Here is a 22,865-nt window from a genome sequence, read left to right on the forward strand (position 1 = left end):
AATAGACTCCATAATAAACATAGGACGGAGCTACCTTTGCCAGAGATTGAGAACGAGTGCAGCATTGTTCAAGAAAGCAAAACCTTTCCTTTCATTTTGCTTCCATCTTACCGTCTTCCCTCACCCATCAGCTGATAGACCAGAAGAGGGTGTTAGTCCAAGGGAGTCTTCAGTTTCTAGACGAGGCAAAGGAGATGTTTCTTGGTAGGGGTCTCATGGAGCTCCCTTCCATTCTAAATCCATCATTCTCACACCTTTTGTGCCAAGAGTAGTAAACTCTGGGCACCATATTGGTTTGATAGCCTGGAGCCACACACCACCCACCAGTACCCTGCGGGCTCAGTACAAACTGAGCCCACTTGGGGAGCGTATGCTGGCATGTTGACTGTTTGAAAATTAGAAAGGAGAATCAGCCCCTTGTGTGAAATTTACTTTTAGTATGTTTTGCGGCATAAATTTAGAGGATTATAAGATAAAGAAAAAAATGTAGAGTTTATATTAAATATTGTGTGCTAAAATATTCAAAAGTGGTCCAACGGGTTACTTATTTTTACAATCCAGCTCTATCCTTGAAGATTTTATTTTTATTCGTTCGAATTACTCTGATTTTGGAAGCCCAGCAAATGCAAAGTGGTTCATTAGTTGAACTCTACTGTAATTACTAAAGCTAATGAGAACAATATTTTGAATGCCAAAGCCAATTTATCAGCTACTTCTTGTAACAGAACAATTTCTGTCTTTTTTCAGAGGAAGTCTTCAGTACTTACTCCGCTCTGTGGTGGTCTCCAAACGGCACTTTTTTAGCATATGCCCAATTTAACGACACAGAAGTCCCACTGATTGAATACTCCTTCTACTCTGATGAGTCACTGCAGTACCCAAAGACCATGCAGATTCCTTATCCAAAGGTCTGTGTTCCGTTCATATAGTGGTTCCATGATTTGATGGGAAGAGAATGGTTTCATTTAATCCTTTCCTGCTAATGAAAATATTGTCAGTCTCTCTTCAACAGCTTGTGTGATTACTCTTGCTGAAGTCAACAGCATGTGGCAATTTTAAAGTATTTTTATTATCCCAGGAAAGAGTGTGATTTAAGGTTTTGTAATTTCTCCAAAAACTTTGAAGAATGACAAGCCGAAAAAGATGGGGAAAATGCTTTTGAAAGAAGTAGGGGGAATGAAAATGTTTGAAAGGAGGAAAAGAGAGGCTGTGATTGAATCACAGGCTCATCTCATTTGTAGAAGTTGGATTGTGCCCTAGATAAAGTTGAAGAGCGGGGTTATATATCAGGTGGTATTACTAACTAACAGATACATGAGTATCTGAGATAACAGATACACGAGTTTTAGTAGTTCTATTATAGATTTGGCACTAATGTAAATTTCACCCATCCTACATTTGGAATAATAGTGTCATGTCTTGGTTTTCAAGACTGTTTCCCCCTCCGGGATGCATGTTTATGAAAACTGAAGAGCCTTATTAAGCAGTATAAGCCAAGGAAGAGGGAGGTTTAGGAAGGAACCAGGATTCTTCGCTTCACTAGTGTCATAATAACAATGGCCACAGTATCATCTATAGGAAAGTCTAATAGGAAAGTGTTTTTGCTGTAAGCAATTTGGGAAAAGGGATTTTTATTTTTACCGACTCCCTCAAGTTGCTTTATGAAGAGCTGCCATTTTAGGGAGACAGAGGAAGTTAAAAGGAAAAAAATCAGAGACTAAATATGGAGATGTATTTTCAGTGGAATGTTATTTTTTGAAGAGCGCAACTGGCAAAGAAATACCATAGAGTGTTCTCACTAAAAATATCATATTATTTCTAACTAATTTGTCAATTGAAAATCTATGTGTATATATAAAACGATTTTATAGATTTCTGTCATAACATTGATTGTAAAACTCCAAAGTACTGAACCTGAATTTGGAGTGGAAGTGATGGCTTCCTAATTAGCATTTTGGCTCTCGGCTCAGGTAAACTAATTTTCCTGGGGGATTGTGTCTTTGGCTGAACCCAGGGTATTCTTCCTAGTGGTCAGCCATCAGTCTTCTTGTCTTCTGGAGTCAGGGTATATTTACAAATTAAAAGAATTGATTTTAACAAATTTTTTGCTCAAAGCGCATAAATTATGAGCATTCATTACTTAAACGGGAGTCATATATGTATTTCTGCCTGAACATGAGAAGGTTGCATTTCATGACTCTCCTTTATGTTCATTTTATCTGTATTAAATTGTTTGAAAGTGTCTGATTGTTTATAATTTTATGGCCATAATGCAGACATTTTTGTACAGCTTTAAACCTGTGTGATGATGTTATGTATGTATCTGTTGTCAATACCAATTCTGTGATTGTTTTTTTCCTAGGCAGGAGCTGTGAACCCAACTGTAAAGTTCTTTGTTGTAAATACCACCACTCTCAGCCCAGACATCAATGCAACTTCCCAACAAATCTTTCCTCCTGCTTCTGTGTTAATAGGGTAAGACTCTTGACCCAAATGCTTGTGCTGTAAACAGTTCCACAGCTCCCAGGGAGAACACTTTCAAAATGAATGGCAGAACCAATGGCAGTATCTCATGGTGTCACCTGGCCCAGCCCATCATTCATTCTTCCATTCAACCACTCTGTTGGGCTGCACTTGCCCAGCTTTAAGACCAAAGAAATAACCCAGAGTCAGGAACAAAGACATCCGTGGTTTAATGGGTGCGGGAGCTTACACATCTGAAGCAAGGTCCTGGAGCGACACGCCACAGCGTGCTGCTGTGGACGGTGGGCAGGACGTGGCAGCAGGCTTCGCTCCCAGGGGGAAGAGGAGATTGCCAGTTATAGGGAGGATTACATCGGGTTGGCTCATTATTTACCAAGGAAACCAGCGGAGAGGCACGCCCCTCACCTCCTGTTTGTTAAGAGTCACTGGCTGGAGCCTGGGGCGAGTATGTAGGAAGGTTCCTCGGGGGAGTAGGTGTTAGGTGGAGCAGGGACTGGTCCAGCAGGGGATGTACAGAGAGCAAGAGAACAGCCATCTTGGGTGGCCTGACCACTCTTTGCTGAGTTCCAACTTCATGCCTTCATGCCGGGCATGGTTTCCAGGGGTGAGGTTGCAGAATGAATAGGGCAGCCAGAGTCTCTGGTGTCATGGAGCCTCCACTCAAGTAGGGGAGGCGGACAGCAGCCAGGTAAACAAGTAAAGTTATGTGAAATGTCGTGAAGACAATCAAAGGAGGGCAGGCGTGATGCTGATGGTTGAGGGGAGGTCAGGGAAGGTCTCTCTAATAAGAGGCCCGTGAGCAGTGATGTGAAGGAAGAGGGGATGATCTAGCCCCATGGAGAGCTGGGCGAGCGGTATCCGGGCAGAGGAAGAGCAGGTGCAAAGGCCCTGCAGAGGGAGCGTGCTTGGTGCAGTAGGGGCCCTGCAAGGAGGCCACAGAGTCTGGAGCACCTGGGCGGAGAGGAGAGTGATGGGAGGAAGGTCAGGTCACACGGGGCTTTGCGGGGCCTGGTAAGACCTAGAGTAATTCAGGGAGACCGTGGATTAATTTTAGGCACCCCCGAGACACCGATGTGCCTCCAGGTGTCATTTGCTTGAATGATCCTTGGTGGTTTGAAACTCTCGGCCCCTCCTTTAGTTTCCTGTAAGCACCAAACTGCATGAAACTTTTGGCCATCAGGTTGCTCTCTCTTCTTTTCCATTACTTATGTTGGTTTTATCATTGCTCGTAAATAATGACTAGCATCTATTGAGCACTCTCTGTGTGCCAGACACAGGGCATCACACGCTTTATCTTATTAGTCTTTAAGTAACTCTTTCCAGCAACTATTATTATATGACTGTTTTACAGATAAGAAAATGAGGCCTAGAGGTTAAGAAAATGACCCAGTAAGGGGCTGTATTCAAATCTTTCTGACTTGAAAGAAAGAGCTTGTAAGCACTCTTCGAGGTGCCTCTCTCTCCCTCTGTGTGAATTCAGCTGGTGCCCTCAGATGCCTGAAGTTATCATCAGAGCCATATGGAAGCATTTTCCTTCTCAGGGTTGCATTTACTACATCAGGCATGCTGGAGGCTTTGCTCTGTGGTTATTAATTCATTTACTTGCTTAGAAATATCTATATTAACCTGTTTATTCCGAGGGAAAATTAATTATCAGTCAACTAAAAAATATTTTTTTTAGGTTCTAAAATCTGCTCTTTGGTCCCGTCCAGCCACCTCTTCCATCAGCATTGATTCAGCACCCACTGTTTACACTCACAGATGTCCTGTAGGGCTGAGTCTGCCTTCTGGCACTTATGACGGGGTGGAGGATAGAAAACATGTCAATAAATGACTCCCAGAGCGCCTACGACAGAGGCATAAACAAAAGGCTGGAGGCATCCTGAGGAGGGGGAGATGGGTTTTCCGTGACCCCGGGGATCAAAGAAAGCATCCTGGAGAATGAGCGAATTGGACAGGGCACGGTGGGGAGGAGGAGGACCGGAGTGGGAGGGCCACCGAGCGTGCACAAGCTCGGGGCTGCCCGGGAAAGAGCAGCACGCCCTGAGTGCCCTCTTGGTCTACGCCCAACATCTGTCTGAAGGGAGGATGAGCCGTGAGCTCCCACGCTGACAGATTTTAGATCTGGAAGGGGCTTTGGACCTTACAAATGTTTTTAAGGAGCGAGAAACCTTTGTGCAAGTGAGATACAACAGAGGTGGGGTGCCAGTAAGCAAACGGCAGGTGGCTGCTCGGGTTATAGGCCCAGCCCCTGTGCCTTCTCCTTCCCCCAGGAGTCTCAGAATAGACAGAACCTACCGGGGTTCCGGAACACACTCAGAACACCACTGTGAGACACAGAGGAGAGATCTGAGGCTCAGAGAGGTAGACCCATTTGCTTAAGATCACACAGCAACTTAGCATGGGAGCTTGGGAATAGGACAGAGGCCCACACTTGCTGGGCCAGAGTAATAGAATAGTTGAATTAAAATGTACTGGGTGCTTCCTATGTTGGGGACTCACGTTGTCTCATTTATTACCCACAGGCTGCCTATGGTGTCATTTTCACGGCCATTTCACAGATGAAGAGATGGCATCTTTCCCACTTAGAAATCACTTTCCAAGGCACAGTTGTGAATTTCGGAGCTCAGGAAACTTAAGCAGTTTAAGGACTTATTTTTCACCCTATATGAATGAATCCTTAAGTCTTTGTTCTTTGCAGTTCTTTACGCCACACTCGTGGTGAGGGCTGCCTTACTCACTGTGGGTATTTTCTGGGGAACGTATTTCACCAAAGAAGCATTTCTGGAAATGCTACAGGAATGTGCTGTGTATGAAACTGCAAACCCAGCTCTGGTCTCTGTTAGCACCAGTACAGCTGCAGCTTTGCTAAAACCAGGCTTGAGGGCCCCTCTGGAGAAAAATGTTCTAGTACACGGTGGTGCTTCGTTTTCTAGCCTCATGCAGAGATCAGCAGGGCCAAGTTAATGCGGGCAAGTTATGCCTCTTCAGCTGCCCAGCACCTTCTGTCCTGTCTCGTAGTAATTCACTCGCTCCTGGAGCCAGGCCCTCCTCTGCCCGCGCACCCATCACTAATTTTCTCCTTAGGCCTCATCCTTTCATCAGAGCATCCAGCAGCTGAAATCCTACAGGAAGATGAGGCTCTCCACACACATGCACACGTTTTCCAAGGGTTCTTTTAGGAAAGTGGACTCCAAATAGCCTTCTTCTTTTCTAAAGTGGCCTAGTGGAAAGGGGCAGGTGAGGTGGGAAGAAAACCCTTTAACGTGATTAGTGGGTCTCCTGGTACTAAATAACCTTATCTACTAAGAGCCAAAAATTATGCTTCAGGTTCAGCAATCAGCCATATGAAAGTAACTTTCCCCCATTTGAAAACATTGAGCGATGGAATTTGGGAAGTCTGCCAGGAAACTCACATGCATCTGGCATCTTCCCTGCCCACTTCTAGATCAAAGGTTCATGAACCTGTATCCTCCACTACCTTTGTCACTCTCCACAGCCCAAGGTGTACTCTGCACCCTGTGAGGGCTCCATGAAGGCGGTTCACCAGTGGAGCGGGCTGTAAATTTTGAATTCTTATATAAACACGCTTCTCTTCAATCAGTTTCTCTTTAGGATTTGGAATTGAGGGGAGACAGAATGAGGGTGCAAAACCCAGCCTGGAGCTGCGATCACACCAGGCCAGGATGTCAGTGAGTCATGAAAAAGATATAAGGAAACCAAGGGCTTAATTGTAATTTTTACTGGACGTTTTAAGTCCCCACTTAAGACCAGAAAAATCCAACAAGCAGGATCATCACGTATACTTTCCACAACATGCCAATTCTATTCTGTAAAAACAGAGAGGCACATACTGAATAGACTGGTTAGAGTGGTTGGGGGAGGGGTGGAAGAGGAACCAGGGACCGTACAGGCAGCCTGGCCTTCCCTTGAGCCACTGACTGCCTTTCCCAGGTTAGACACCGTGATTCAACAAGCTCTTCTAACTTCTGGAACAGGATTAGTCCAAGAGGAGTACGATTGATTTTAATACTAAAGCAATGAAGTAATTTCTGTACATAAGGACAGTTCACACCCATGTGGAGTCTACTGTGGGCCAGGAACTCATCTAAGTGCTGACATAAAGCTCATGATCACCTTATGCGGGAGGAATGTTAGAGTTCATGTTTTGCAGACAAGTAAACAGAAGTGTAGAGAGGTTAGGTAACTCGTTCAAGGTCACACACTGGACAGGGTTGGAATCAGGATTCAAAATAAGCCGTTGCCTTCAGATTTCCTGCCCCCAGTCATTCCCTCTGCGGAACCTCCACCCATCCCTCTGGTAAACATTGCTGGTTAGCTTCACCCTCTTAATTCTTTTCAGGATAAAGCTCCTCACTCTATGAAATCTATTTATTCCTCGAGAGTGTATATAGACGGAATAACTGAATTTTATAAAGCAAATCATATTTGAATGCACTGGGAGAGACTTGTGCTTGAGAGTCATATGACACAGGGTATCCCTTTGTAAAGTGGCCGCTGCCTTGCAAAGAGTAGGCATGTAACAAAGGTCTGTTGTGTGATATTAATTCCCCTAATTTGTGTAAATGTTTGTTTGGGTATATTAAAGCTACTTAAAATAAGGTACCTATTACTACCTGGAAAGAAAACCACTACTAAGAGCAACTGCATGCGGTGGAGTGATTAATTCAATGAATCACCCAGGGAAGAGGGCATCCTGCCAACGCTGGCCGCAGACTCCATGCCACCCTTTTTCCCCCTAGAGACAGGTACATAAAACAATAAGAACTACTGGTATAGAACAGGGCTTAGCAACCCTGGGCCTGCCGGCCAAATCCTGCCCCCACCCGTTTTTAGATGGTCCCCCAGGTAAGAACGGTTTTTACCTTTGTGAACGGTTGGGAAGAAAAATCATTAGAAGAATAATACTGCGTGACAGGTGAAATTTACAAGAACTTCAAATCTCAGCATCTCGTTGGCACGCAGCCACACTCATACATTACGCACTGTCTCTGGCTGCTTTGGTGCTGCCAAGGCAGAGTCGAGTAGCTGTGACAGAGAGCATGTAGCCCGCAAAGCTGGAACTATTTACTGGCTGGCCCTTTTCTGAAAAAGTGTTCTGACCCCAGGTCTAGAGAGTTCATTTCAAAAACTTTTGTTTTCTATCTGGCGTTTCATTCTTCCATTCCCTTTGCAAGTATTTATCCCCTACCCACCCCGGGGATGACTGGTTTGCCTTTCCATTTTCTCACTTAACGCCTCTGCCTTGGGCTCAGTACCGGGCAGTTAGACTAGATGAGGCGCCCTTGCTCCTGGGCCGGCAAAGCGGCATTCACCCTCTCAGACTCCGCAGCCTGGCGGTTCGTGAAAAGCACCATGAGACCCGTGATTGATAGCGGTGTAGAAGGAGGGGGTCTTCAAGAAAGCCTCACGGGCGGGGGATATTTGAGTAAATCCTGAAGAAGTTAAAGCATGACAGTCATTTCAGACTGAAGGGCAGGTTGACAAGGGAGGCATGTGGAAAACCTCACAGGGTGTTCAAGGGACACCAGTCGTGCAGACTGGACAGTGTACAGTTCTTTTTTTTTTTTAAATTTTATTTATTTATTTATTTTTGGCTGTGTTGGGTCTTCGTTTCTGTGCGAGGGCTTTCTCTAGTTGCGACAAGCGGGGGCCACTCTTCATCGCGGTGCGCGGGCCTCTCACTATCGCGGCCTCTCTTGTTGCGGAGCACAGGCTCCAGACGCGCAGGCTCAGTAGTTGTGGCTCACGGGCCTAGTTGCTCCGCGGCATGTGGGATCTTCCCGGACCAGGGCTCGAACCCGTGTCCCCTGCATTGGCAGGCAGATTCTCAACCACTGCGCCACCAGGGAAGCCCCTGGGAGCAAGGTTTTGATCACACACTGGACAGGAATGATTTAAGAAGAGTCATAAAAAATCGCACGAGGGTGTGGGGAGCAAATAAAATAAAATAAATTATCCAGAGCAAATATTTAGGGAGGCTAGCAGAAAGGTAAATTAGGAATTCCATGCATCTCACTTATCACTCAAAATGTAGTTCCAAACACTGGTAAAGGTTTTTGTTGGACAAGGATGTACCGCTCGAGATATCTCTATTTATATAAATTTATGTTAAAATACCAAAAGCTTCCTTAATTTCTTCACACGATTTATATTTTGACACTTGAGAAAAGATTTGTAGGATATAATTATTTGGTTTTCAAACTTTGCAGAGATGTGAGTCCATTTTTTCCCCTTTGAAAATGAAGTTGAGAAAAGGGTCAACTGTAGTTTCTCCCTAGTTGGAAGAATGTTTTAGAGAAACATATCAAATTACCAGAAAAGAATAAAATCTCAACCAGTGTCCCTGGGTTCCCTGTAATGGCCCCACCAGACAGCAGAAAAGAGATGGGAAAATATCACCCTTGACACCCTGGCACCACCAAAGGCCAGTTGTGGGCTTGCGAAGTCCTGAGCCATGGCATGTATGTTACACCTCCATGGGATGTTAGCTGTTGTTCTTCCTGTCAGATATATTTGCATTTCCATTCAAAATTAAATTACACTTTAAGCTTTAAGAAAGGGTAAAATACTACGGTGTTAAATGGCTTCAACAACTATTTAAAACTGGATTCCTATTAAGATTGACTTCATTGAGCAGAACGTCTATTTGTACCAAGGTCTGGAAATAGTTATTCTCCCTCTCCCCTCCCTCCCTTCCCTCCTTCTCTCCCCTCCCTCCATCCCTCCGTCCTTCTTTCCCTCCCTCCTTTCAGGGATTACTACTTGTGTGATGTGACATGGGTAACCGAAGAAAGGATTTCTTTGCAGTGGATCCGGAGGATTCAGAACTATTCGGTCATGGATATCTGTGACTACGAAGAGTCCACCGGAAGATGGATTTCCTCAGTGGTAAAGCTGAATCGGGATGTTCTGCTTCCAAAGCTACATGTGGTCTGAGGGCTGGAGGAAAACAGGGAGAGTGTTATCAGGAAATACAGCTTGAGTTTCTATTCTTTCTCTGTGTCTGACCCTGAGGCAGTGAGTAAGTCTTGACTGACTTTTAGATAATTTGATATTACCCGGTGGTACTTCTAGCTCATCGGCTCTCACTAGTCATACTGTTTTAGTTATAGAGACTATCACTTGCGAAAAGGGTGGTGGTGATTGGAAAGCCAGAAAATAGAATTTGATGTCAAAATTCACAAAGTCCGAGAAAGCCAGGGGCCGCAAGGTCAAGGAAGCATGTTTCAGGAAATGGGGAGTGACTCGCCGAGTATACGTGAAGCAAAACAAATATCAAGAGGCCGCAAATCTATTACCGCACTGTGACTATCTTTCAGCAGTAAACAGCTTTAGAAAGTAAATAGATAACTTCCAGGCTGAGAGCGTGGCAACATTAAGGCAAAGGCAAGTGTTAATCCAACCTTGAAGTGCTGGGGGCCTTTCCAGCCCAGAGACCACAAGGTATAGGCCGTGGATCAAAATTAAAGCCCCATTGGGACCTACAGCCTCAGGAGGGGTAGAGCCTGGGGGAGGCTTGCTGGCATATGTCAAGGACAGCTCTACAAGCCCTTTTCTGGTAATGGGCTCTGTGCCCACACACCTCTTCTCCCTGCTCCACCCTGCTTGGGCGCACGGCAGATTCTTGCCTCAGAAATCCTGCCCCCCACCGCCTGCCCCTGTATCTTGATGCACTCATTCATTACTTATGTAGCAATCATCGAATACCTATTTTGTTCCAAGTTCTGTGCATAGCTCTGGAGGGAAAAAAAAAAAAAAATTAGGCAGCATGCCTGTCCCTAAAATGTTTATTTTCTAGTAGGGAAGACTGTTATGAAAATCAATAATAATAGTTACCATTTCTTGAACACTCACAGTAGCCAGACACTGTGGAGACAGGCTCGGTAAGGTTAAGGAGTTTGCTTAGGTCACAATGACAGCCAGAATCCAAACTAAAAAACCAAGCTCTTTGCTTCCTGCCAATTAAATCATCTCAATATCAGGAAAATGTGCTCTAAAAGTGTATAAGCAAGGTACAAAGGAAATGTAGGGCAAAAGAAGATAATCAACCTGCCTGGGGGTAGGCAGAAGGGGATGGGAGATGACACGGAGGAGACTAGAGCAGCCTGGGGTAAGTTGTCATATTCGGGGCAGCATGAAGGCATGTGGACCCTAGGAGCAGAGGCTGTGCAAAGGCATCTGGGGTGAAGGGCTTGGAGCCTGCAGGGTCTGGGGGTACGCCGGACTAGGGGCTGAGGCAGAGGCACGATGGTGAGAACTGAGGTTTGAGATATATGCTAAGGCTCAGGCACCATTCTGAGGAGTTTGACCTTACCTTGTAAGACACTTAGAGCTATTTCAGGGTTTTAAGTAGGAAAGAATTATAATGAGATAGAACTATCTGTTGCCTGATGAGGTCAGCTGTGGGTTGAGCAGGGTGGAGGGCAGACGGGAAGGAGAGCAGAGCAGCAGGGTTTCCAACCAGGAGGTCAGGGCAATGGACCTGGGAAACCCGACAGGACACAAACTAAGGCAATAATGGTGGAGAAGAACAAGAGAAGTCAAAGAACTAGACGACAAGGGCTGAGGGGGTTACTGTGAGAAGAGCAGGAGTCTGGAGTGATTCCCAGGTCTCTGGCTTGGGTGATGGTGCAGCTAACCCAGAGAAGAACGAAGGAGTAAGAACAAGCTGGTGGGGATAAGGGAAAGATACTTCTGTCCTTGCTGAATTGAAAATGTGGAGGAGCTTGCAGGACGGCTTATGAGTTACACATCCAGGACAGAGCTCTAGGCAAGAGAGGTAAATGTTCTAATGTAGCTATGTAAAAGGTACTATCATAAATACAAATATGTGAATGGAGATAGCTTTCATTTATTTTATTACAAGTACAGTCTTGCTTATATTGCCACAAATTGCAGCTAAAGAGTAGAATTCATATCTCACTTCTCTCTGTATTTTTCCCTCCCTAGGGACGGCAACACATTGAAATGAGTACCACTGGCTGGGTTGGAAGAGTAAGTTGTAAGAGTTATGGGGTTTTCTGTCGTATGCATCAGATACTCAGAGCTATTTAATATGCAGATATACCAAACGAGGCCTCTATGTTATTTGCTATTAATAGAGACAGAAGTTGACCTTTTTTCACGTGATATTTTAATGCGCCCTGTAGAGATGTCTTTTTGTAGAGAATATACAACATGCTTGGTTGGAAAAAGTAAAAGGACGAGTGAAAATTCAAGAGAAGAGCAGATAAAACAAAAGACATATTCTAGGCAAATTCTAGCTCCTGGAAAGTTAAAAAGCAACCGTTGCTGAAAGGCAGCCAAGATACCAATTGTCCTCGTTGACCTCAGGTTCGAAGTTAGGCGCTTCGGCGGCAGAAAACACGGTTTCCGCCCTCAGCCTCTGCACAAACGCAGGGGACAGGACCACCTCCAGCAGGGACGCAGTGACACTCAACACCACACCCGCTATGCACCTCTCTTTGGAGGAATCATACACATGTGGGTTCACACTTTACTATACCCTGGATGCAGAACTTTCTCCAAGGAAGGACGTGACCCTCCGTGACTTCCCATGCCTCACGCTACACCTTGTGCAGACTTAGCAGCCACGTTGCTACAAGCTGGTGGCGTGAAGCAAACCGACGAAGGCACTGCAGCCATCATGGCACCGCGTGTGAAAGAGGAAGAATGAATCGCCCCTAATTTGTACGACCACTTCTATTAAGCGCCTTTAAGAGGGAAACAAAGTGACATAAAAAACGTAAGGATTTCTCGTCTTCCAGAACACAGAGGGGCAGCCCCCTGGTCCAGAAATGCGACCCCTTCCAGCTGGGCTCGGAGCCCCCTAGCATTCACACGTCCTTTTTGTTCAGGCATTGATTGGGCAGAGGGGAGAGGTTTGCCAACATGAAAAGTGGTTTCCTCCATGGCAAGAGACATGCTACACTTCCTCACGACTCTTTGAAAAAAATATGTTTTTTCCTCTCTGTATTTAACCAGACAGATGCCACTTTTCACACATTTCTACTAGGCACAACTCCATCCAGGGGAAACAGGGAAATGTATTAAAAAGATAAGGCTGTGAACACAGGTCTAGAGAGGGGAATGTGTTTCCGAGCTCTGTAATGAGAACACCAAGTGTACTGCACGCCTCGGCTTGCTCCATAAATGCATTCGTTTTGAATCACTAAATAGAAGAGGGAAGCATTTTTCTTCCTTCCCAAAATGGGAGCTGATGAGCGAGGAAACAGCGAGAGTGAAGTGAACCAACAGTTTTAAAAGACCATCTCCTACCTGCTCTCAAATGTAGTAAGGAAATCGAAGTCGTAAAGAGATATATTCCTTTCAGGCTGGGATAGATCCCCTTCTGCTTAAACGACATTATGTTCTGAGAACTATCTTTTATCGAACTGTAAAAAATGGAAATTTTGTTCTATATTTCCATACAACTATTTTTTTTTGGGTAAATTGTTGATCCTATTTAGCAAAATGGAAAGGCTTATAATAGAGACGATAGCTATATGAATGTTTCCGTATGAAATATACGACAGACATTCCTTATGGTATCTAGTCCAGAAATGATTAAAGAGTTTCTAAGTCTGACTTTCAAAAAAATTATGTATAAGAAACAGGGGGGAGGGGGAAATCCCTCAAATTACAAACCACCTCCAACTAGAAACAGTCAAAAATAATATTAGTCTGTTTCAAGAGAGCACGTTGTGACATCGAGGAAATTGACTTCTTAGAACTGAAAGGCTAATGCTAATTTTCTCACACTTATATCAAGACACCATAGCGTTATTCTCCATAGACAGAAGATGCCTAAGGGTAACAATAACCACTGCTATGTGCTGAGTGTCCTGTGTAAGCCTCTTCATGTTTATTCTTTCATTTACTCCCCACCAAAAATTCCCTCGGAGTTAGATCTTTTGTCTGCATTTTCTAGGAGGAGAATTTTCTATTGAGACCCTCTGATTGCAATCGGCAAGTAAATGAAATATGGGTTTTGAGCATAGGTGTTGGGAGGACTTTCTGAAGCTAAAGTTGTACTGAGATGAGGCTAATGTGCTTTAACATGTTTCATGGTTCCTATTATTTTCTAGTTTAGGCCTGCAGAACCTCATTTTACCTCTGACGGGAATAGCTTCTACAAGATCATCAGCAACGAAGAGGGCTACAAACACATTTGTCACTTCCAAACAGATAAGAGAGTGAGTATTTTTAAATAATTTATTTCGGGTTGATCTCCTTTTTTTGAAACTAACTTGAAGTGGAAATCATTTGGTAAAGTCGATCACTATGTACCAATAATCAGACTAATTCAAATACCCCAGTGGTATCTGCAGTAAGGTAGGATGGGGAAAAGAACCGAGATTATCCCAATTCCTGATGTAAATGATTTAATCCTCCCCTTAACTTTGATCAGAGAGAGAGTCTAATAAACCTCTTTTTTTAAAAAATCCCATCAGAATTGCACATTTATTACAAAAGGAGCCTGGGAGGTCATTGGGATAGAAGCTCTTACCAGTGATTACCTGTAAGTATTCTAATAATCAGTAGTATATCAATATATTTGTCATAATCATGCCATTCGTTGCCCAGAAATAAGGAAAAATCTTCTACAAATAAAGAGTAGTCTATTTGGAATGTGTTCAGGACTTTTTTCTTTTTAACATACGGAAGCCTTAATGATTTTCACATATGCTCAGCAGACTTGATACCATGCCACCAAGCAGCTCTACCTCTTGCTCTTACCTGCTTTGCATTAGAAGAGCTGGAGCCTCTTTTTCTTAAACATCTTGGAACACTGAACTAGCATTCAGGGGCATTTTGTTAAATTTCAACGGATACTGGATTTTTGGAAGGCTTGGAGAGGCTATTGTATTTGTCCATGTCTCGGCCTTACTCTTTGGCGAATGGAAAGCTTTTCAGAGGCTGTCAACTACCACACATGAATTGATGGGATAGGGAGTGTTGTTTTTCATTAGAATCTTAGGCACTTTTTATAATTCTTTATTGGTTTCACCACGGAGGAGTTTTGCCATTGCTCAAAGCAGTTTTTGAAGGTCCTGTTTAGAAGTGGCTCTGCCACTCTTAGGAGGATGGGGCTCCTGCCGCCGAGTGGTTTGTGTTATGAAACAGAAAATATGGGAAACAGTGTAGATAAATGGGGTGTCAACTTCAGACTAGTTGTCCAGTCATATTATTCTGAAAGAAGAATTTCTTTGAGTTTTTCCTTGTCACTCTAATTAAGGGAGTAATCCCCATATTCAGATATTTTAGTCTGTTAGAAAAAGAATCCCCTATTTAGAGATGATGGGGGACAAATGGTTTCTGAGGATGAGGAGGCAGGGAAGAATGATAAAAGAAGGGCAAGCAATAATGCACATGCACTTGTGTGAACACTAGTGCTTGGTGTTGAGTTAAATGGAGTGTACTTGACTTTTTCTTAAAAACAGAATTAATATATTTCATTTGTTTTCTTTCCAGATACTACATTAGTAATGAACATAAAGGAATGCCAGGTGGAAGAAATCTTTATAAGTAAGAGTTTTATCGAGTTGTGGACTTGACCTTTTAGCTAATGAACAATTTCTGGCTCTTGTGTTTTTATTTTTTATTTTTATTTTTTGCCTAGTCCTAATATATTAAATTGGAACTACTATCGAATGCTTTTATTCCTCGATAAACCAACCCACATGTCAACAAAAGAGCATGACTTTATTAGATGCTTTGTGATATTTCCAGACAACGGGAGGTTTGAGGTTATTATGAATTAATTCATGCATTTTTTTTCCACATTTTAAAAGTTTCTGAGTATTGCTTTGGCATTCTGATATCTTTGAAACTAGAATATGGCATTATTCAATTCCTTCTTTCATTTTTCCTTTCATCAAGTACTTAACTACCACCATTGGTTTTACAGAATCCAACTTAATTACCACACAAAAGTGACGTGCCTTAGTTGTGAGCTGAATCCAGAAAGGTGTCAGTACTATTCTGTATCATTTAGTAAAGAGGCGAAGTACTATCAGCTGAGATGTTCTGGTAAGTATGAACCAAGGACAGGGAGGGAGAGCAGGGGGTACCCCCAAAATCCCTCTCGAGTAGCTCCCTGCATCCCCTACCCTCTCTGGACAACCTTCTTACCACCCTCCTGGCTCAGTGTCTCCATCCCTGAAGCCTTCCTTTCAGTGCCCAGTTTCTGCCCTGCTCAGTTCTCTCCTATTGAATCTGAGTTCTTGAGATCATATAAGTCCTATTCCCTTCACTCATGTATAAGTGGTGAGCTAACCATCTCTCCTTCCCCTGCTAACCAAGAGGCTTGCTTTAGACTGAAAGCACATCCCAGAGCTTATGTATGACAGAGGCACTTCATCCTTATACACATACATGCTGTGCATTTTTTAACACAAATTATAATTTTATGCACTTGCCCCTTGAAATGAGAAAAATGTATGTAGGTGGTGCCTGTGACTCAACCTGCTCACAGCTTCATCTTCTGTTGCTATTGTTATTATTGTTTTCTTTATTATAAGTGAAGAAATCTGGACAAGGAGAGACAATGTGATTTCACAGGTCACGCAGCTAATAAGAGGCACAATGGGATTCAGACACAGGCCTCTGCTATTAACACTAAGCTAGATTACTTCTGAAAATGAGAGAAAAAGTCTGGATATTCTGAAAAAGAACTGTGAATTGCCAAAAGGAGGTCTCCAAACCATTTATCTGAACCTTTTTTTTTTACTGGCACATTTTCTTTAATATCATATTTTCTTTGTAGTTCTTTACTATGGCTGTTTCCAGTCACCATTTCTTGGGCACCTGTTTTATATATACTAGGTACTGTGCTCAAGTTTTGTATTCATGATCTTGTTGATCCTTTAAAAAGAAAACTCTATAATGCAGATATTATTATCCTCATTTTACATGTGAGGAGATTGAAACATAGATATGTTATCTTACGTCACAAAGCAGGAAAGCCAGGGATTCAAACCCAGGTCCCTATAATGCCTCCACTGTGGTTCTGATCAAATGTAAAAATTAATATCATTATCCAAATGTATCAAAATTAAATAGATCACGAGATAGCTTTTTCTATACATTACCTTCCACTCTGCAACTACCACAGTTGGGATAAATAGTGAAGATCTGAGTGTGTGAGAAAAAACACTTTTCGCGTGCCAGGAAGGAATTGCTTATCCCAGTCGGGCACAGTGCAGATGTGCCGCCTGGTCCGGGACTCCGCAGTGGGGGCAGCAGTGGAGGGAAATCTGCCCTTTGGGGGCCGGGGAACCTGGCTCTGGAGCGCCACCCTAAGGGGGTGGGGCCTGAGAGAGGTTGTGGTACTCGCTGGACCTCGATGCTAGAGCTGGGAAGGATAGCGGCGCTCACTGGGGCTGGATGGCTTAGTCCACAGATGAGGAAGTTGGACTCAGGCATAGTAATGTGCGCCAGGAGTCCAGCAGGGTCAGAGGTGCATTTTCTGTTTCATTCTCCAGAGCCCTGTGCCTCTTCGGTAATACTTCTTACACTCAAATTGCGTGCATGTTAAGGAAAAGGGAAATCAGCTAACACTTAGTAAGCTTCTTATCCAGTGTGATATTCATTCTATCAAAGCTAAATGGTGTCAAAATTGTATCAAAGTTAAATGGTAACAAACGCTATTTTTGAAAAGTATGTTATCGTCTTTAAAAAAAAAACAAAACTCTAAAATATATTTTTCCCTTATTATGTTAACAGGCCCTGGTCTGCCCCTCTATACTCTGCATAGCAACAGCAATGATAAAGGTACTTTCTCATATTTCACCCTCATTTGCTTTTCAGGAAAGTGTGTGTGAATAGAAGCAACATGCACTTAGCACAATGGGATTTTCTTTGGCTTTAGAGTGTCTTAACAATGACTTGAACACAAGGCTTATAACCTGAAGTACGTGTAGTCCCATCAGTGAATCGCCCACTTGTTTGTTATTGCTTTGCACAATCCAGATTCTTCACGTTGTAACAAATGACTGCTGTCTCAATTATTTGTTTAGAACTGAGAGTCCTGGAAGACAATTCAGCTTTGGATAAAATGCTGCAGGATGTCCAGATGCCCTCAAAAAAACTGGACTTCATTTATTTGCACAAAACAAGTAAGTTAAATTTCTGTTGGAACATAACTTTTCATGGAAACACCAGTAAAAATATAACTAAGTATAAGTTTATCTGACAATATGTATTTTATTTTATATGTAAATCTAACATAAGGTTATTTTTCCATGAAATGTTCTGTCACAAGAACCACTAGTTTTACTTTTTTTTAAATTTAAAAATACAGTACCATTCTATGTAACATATATCAAGAGGAAAATATTTGGAGAAAATGCATTATTGCTAGTTCAGTCTCATCCCATTAGTAACTCTATTCTACTATTAAGTATTAATTGTGTTTTTAACTTAATGATATCCTAATATATTTTACCTTTAACCCAAACAGATTTAAAATAACTTGTATCAAAAAAATAGGGTTGGCTATAAAATGTTGAAACTTCAGTCTCAGGACAGAAATCTTGAATTTTTCCTAACCTCCTCCCCGTGATAGGCCCTGGCCTGGTGGCCTGATCATGGATTATGTTCAGGGACGACTAAGAACAAGGGGTTTCTTTGAGTAGGAAATCTTGTAATTTTGTTGTTGTCGTTTTTATTTGTTTGCTTGCCTTTTCTATTAAGGGCTAACAACTCATAGGGGAGGGGGAATCCATCAGGATTGATTTATTTTAGATTCTTTTTAAAATATAGGATAATAATGGAAGAAACTCAGGTCATCCAATTTTAAATGGCAGGAAAAGCACAGAGAGTAGAGGGTACTTTTGAAGAAGAGCTTAGAGCAGTACTAGTGAAACTGCAGGTGCTTATGGATCACCTGGGACCTTATTAACATGCATATTTGGAGCCGGCAAGTCAGGGTAGGCCCAGGATTCTAAGTTTGTAATAAGCTCCTATGTGATGCCAATGCTGCTGGACCTTGAATCTGGCTTGACTGGCAAGCGCTTAGAGTTCTGGAGAGAGTCCTGGAGAGCTAGCTGGACCGCCTGGTACAGAAGGTGTTGAATATTAAGATGTGACGTATTAAATATTAGGATGTGACACGCCCCACCCCCCAAAGGAGAGACTGTGCATCTTCGAAAAGATAGGAAGTGAAACACTTCCAATCAACTAGTGCTGATTCAAACAAAGGGGAGATCAAGTGCTGACTTTGGCATATTTATTAAAAACATCATTATCAACTGATAGTTTGACATTCTACTCAAATATAATAAAGATTAAAACTTTTGTTCTCATAAGCACATTTAATCAGAAGGCGTAAAATAACCAGCAAAATACAAATTGAAGAAAAATCTATCTACATAAAGATTTTACTCTTAAACTTTTATTTTTTCCTCAACTAAAATAATTATAATAAAAAACAAAAGAAAGATAAACGTAAGGAAGAACAGCTCTAGAGATAAGGATTTTTTTCCCCAGGTTAGATCTACTGAAGCTGGAAATAATCTTATTAAAATATGAAACAACTCTCTTTCTTTCACGCGCTCTCTTTTTTTTTTTTTTTTTTTTTTAAGATTAGTCTAACTAATTAGCCTGAATTTGGGAGCAAAGGTAACCGATTTATTATTTAGGAACAAATTTTATTAAACTGATGTTAAATCAAGCACAGAGAATTAAACAGACCTGCACAGGATCGTACAGAACAGTTTGCCCCACATAAACCTGATTTCATTCTGTGAAACACAGAGCTGAAAATGGGAACTCAGCTTTACGGTCTGGGATGGCAAGAAGAATTACAAAAATGTTATTAAATCAGAATTTTAAGATGGAGTTAAGGCCAACTAAAAATCCTAAACATCTTCAAAGAAATTCAAGAAGAGGAAAACATTTTGGAGGAAAACTTAGAACATAAGCCATAAACAAACTAGATAAGTAGATCAGATGCCAAAGAACAGAATCATATAAACAAAACATCAGCAATTCTAAGATGCCCTTTTATTTTACAAGGCACCAAAGTATTTAATAGATCCATTAGAAACAACTTTATTGTTTTAAACTTAAACTAGTATTTTAACCTGAAAGAGAATATTTTTATATCTGAAAAACGTGCTGAATCAAATCGGTTCAGTTTCTTTTTCTATTCTAATTTAACAAATTGCTAAACTCTACATGTTACTTATCACTGACAAAGATAAGGAACCGAAATCATGTGCTAATAAGTGTTCTTAATTCACTAATTAACCTTTCTGTTTGTTTAGAATTCTGGTATCAGATGATCTTGCCTCCTCATTTTGATAAATCCAAGAAATATCCTCTGCTAATAGATGTGTAAGTATCCAAGATAAGGGAATAATTTAGAAGTTAATGATTGTACATCTTTTGCCCAGTGCAGCTTACTGAAAAATAGAGCCAAATGCATCCTTTCTCTCTTCCTGAATCATTGTAGAGCAGTTTTAATATTTCTTCTTCCATTCTGCAATCGCAAATCCAAACCTGTGTTTTCTACCGTCTTTCTAATGGAGAAGGTAGACACTCTTCTCTATCATAATGGCATATGGAGTTTGTTTTGATTTCTTTCCCCCCCCCCCCCGAACCCCAAGGGAATTCCAAAGAGATTCTCAAGTCCCCACGTTCATCCTTACCTCACGGACATTTTAACAAGCAATAGATGGGTATTAACAGTCTTCACAGTTTCCTTATCTCCAAGTTTGCCCAAACATCTCCCATTGGTAGCCTTTAATTCATTCCAATGTCAGGTTTCTCTTTCTTTAGTTCCTGAAATATGCCTGGTATTTTCCATTCCCTTTTTGGTGAAGAGAAGATGTGATACAGGAAAGTATTCATTATAATTCAAACTTCTCCAAGTCCTAGAGAAAGTTCTGAAATCACAAGTCTTTGAGCAGTAAATATGAGCTCATGTGAGGTCTAAATATGGCATCTTTGTAAAATATTTTTGATAATTACTAGGAATATATTTTACTTCAATCTTTCCAAACTTGCCCTGACCTCACACATAATGCCACAATGCCACTCTTCCTGTCCCAACTTGCCTCATTTCCTTTATTCAAAACAAAACAAACCAACAAAAGTGTTGGGTGCCTGCTGCATGCCAGGTAATTTGCCTTATTTTGTCCACACAGCAAGCCGATGTGGTAAGTTCTGTTGGGCCCATTATACAGAAAGGAAAACTGAAAACTCAGGGATACTTTCCTGTTGCTACTAACAAAAAAAAAAAAAAAAAAGAAGGGATACAGATACTAGCATCAGACACAGCCTTGTTCCACTGTGTTTACAGTTCCATGTAAACCAAACATAAAAGCTCAAAGAAAGAGAAAGAGGTATTTTAAACTTCCAGATATGCTATTTGATTCTCATTACACTAATTTAGTCAAATTTTGACTACAGTAGCACTCACTTGCTTTGGGCCTTAGCCCCAATACTAAACAACAAGGATCCTTTACCTTTCAAAAAGAGTGATATTTTGACACAAGCGTTCATTAAAAAAAAAAAAAAAAAGTGATATTTTTATATTCTTGGACTCCCCAGTAAGTAATGACTAGATCTCCCCTTCATTAGGAAAGTTAAAAAAATATGGTAAATTTGGTGCCCATTCTTTTCAGTGATTTTCCTCTTCATTTTCGTATATGTCTAAATCTCTGTTTTCTATTTTTAAAAATGATGTTGTTTAATCTTACAGGGTTAGGTTACTTGATATATAGTTAATATTAAGGGAAGCTATTACTCTACCAAATATAAGACCATTGAAAGGACCAAGGCATTTCACATGTTAAAAAATGTTTACTTGCCCAAGAAATTCATGAATGCCTTCTTCTTTTTAAAGTTAGAATGTTGCAAAATCTAGTGTAAAATTAAAGTCATATAATATTTTGTTTAAAACTAAAGTTGTTTTGACTGCCATCCCTCAGGAAAGGGAGGAAAATGTTAGCAAAGTGGTCCAAGCAGGACTTGTCCAGTCCTGTGGAGGAGAGAGTGAGCAGATGAATGGGAGAGACGGGCTGGGGAGGGAAGACTTATCGGAGAAGATCTGGGTCCAGGAGTCCTGTAGGTGGTGCAAAGAAGACGTATTTACATGAAATCCAATGAGCTGTAGGGAGTGTCTCTTGATTAATAAATGGAAATGAGAGGGCTCGATGGAGATTGTACACACAGCTGTGTATGGATAAGTTATAGCCTATATGAAGAATGCAACTACGAGGGAGTTAAACTCGTTAATAAATAGAATGCCAAACAGTATACCCATCTTCCAATATAGTCTATTTCTTTCTCCTCTGAAGTTTTAAGGAATGGTGTTCGTTCATACTTTGGCCCATTCCACAGTGCCTTGTGGAGCCTTAGTCAGCAGCGCTGTGCTGGGCATTGCGGCACATGCAGTGCATAATCCTACAGCAGCCAAAGTCCTTCAGGAAGCTCCAACCAAGGAAACTTGTAGTCTAGGAATGTTTGTAAGCTCAGTCAGAAAGATATATTCAAAGCTGTATTTATTGTCATCGTCATGGTTTTTTCATAACACAACTCCCCTATCCCAATTATTAGAATTTTTACTTCTTTGATCACCAAGGTATATATACGACTTAGAAACTCTTGGCCTGTGAAGTCTGTGTTTGATAACAGTTTTCAAAGATAAAACTGATGGGCCTCTTTGGAGGAAACACACAGCCATTATAGTCATGTTGCCAAGTTTTAGAGGACCCATTGTGGACACCCCCGGTGGCTGGCATGATTTCAGGCTCGTGAACAGGAAGACGTACACTTCTGGTCCACAGGGGATAGAAATGCAAGCGCTCCTCATTTGCTTCGGGAAAACCACAAAGGCTAACAGTTTGGGATTTTTCACAGATATGCAGGCCCCTGTAGTCAAAAAGCAGATGCTGTCTTCAGACTCAACTGGGCTACTTACCTTGCAAGCACAGAAAACATTATAGTAGCTAGCTTTGATGGCAGAGGAAGTGGTTACCAAGGAGATAAGATCATGCACGCAATCAACAGAAGACTGGGAACATTTGAAGTTGAAGATCAAATTGAAGCAACCAGGTGAGTGACTAGGAGGTGAATTCAAAGGTCATTTGATTCCTTTCTCCCTCCATTTATATTTTAAAGTTGTGAAGTGTAAAGAATTTAAAGTGTCCTGGGATGAATCTTTCATTCTTGGGCTGGATTTTTAGTGAAGATATTATGTTTAGACTTAGAAAGAGAGTTGACATATGTGCTACCACCTTCTAGGAATTGGGACTCAGAATTCATCAAACACATGGACAAACTGAGGGATAAATGTACCCCTGAGTAAACATCTAACTAAACAAGCAAGCCACCCCTGTAGTCAAGGA

At 41.8% G+C, this 22,865-nt stretch overlaps 1 protein-coding gene across 4 annotated transcripts in view; it reads left to right on the forward strand.

Moving 5' to 3' along the window:
* DPP4 (dipeptidyl peptidase 4) overlaps positions 1 to 22,865 on the forward strand; it is a 78,246-nt gene that overhangs the window by 34,619 nt on the left and 20,762 nt on the right. For all 4 annotated transcript variants that reach the window (XM_068545001.1, XM_068545000.1, XM_068545002.1 and 1 more), the window contains exons 9-20: positions 748 to 908; positions 2,363 to 2,475; positions 9,261 to 9,396; positions 11,458 to 11,502; positions 13,596 to 13,703; positions 13,962 to 14,029; positions 14,983 to 15,036; positions 15,419 to 15,540; positions 17,236 to 17,283; positions 17,529 to 17,627; positions 19,779 to 19,848; positions 22,378 to 22,572. In XM_068545001.1, coding sequence (XP_068401102.1) covers positions 748 to 908; positions 2,363 to 2,475; positions 9,261 to 9,396; positions 11,458 to 11,502; positions 13,596 to 13,703; positions 13,962 to 14,029; positions 14,983 to 15,036; positions 15,419 to 15,540; positions 17,236 to 17,283; positions 17,529 to 17,627; positions 19,779 to 19,848; positions 22,378 to 22,572 — 1,219 coding nt within the window. The remainder of the gene's footprint in view (positions 1 to 747; positions 909 to 2,362; positions 2,476 to 9,260; positions 9,397 to 11,457; positions 11,503 to 13,595; positions 13,704 to 13,961; positions 14,030 to 14,982; positions 15,037 to 15,418; positions 15,541 to 17,235; positions 17,284 to 17,528; positions 17,628 to 19,778; positions 19,849 to 22,377; positions 22,573 to 22,865) is intronic.

Source organism: Eschrichtius robustus, chromosome 5 (genome assembly GCF_028021215.1).
Source record: "Eschrichtius robustus isolate mEscRob2 chromosome 5, mEscRob2.pri, whole genome shotgun sequence".
NCBI classification, from domain to species: Eukaryota; Metazoa; Chordata; class Mammalia; order Artiodactyla; family Eschrichtiidae; genus Eschrichtius; species Eschrichtius robustus.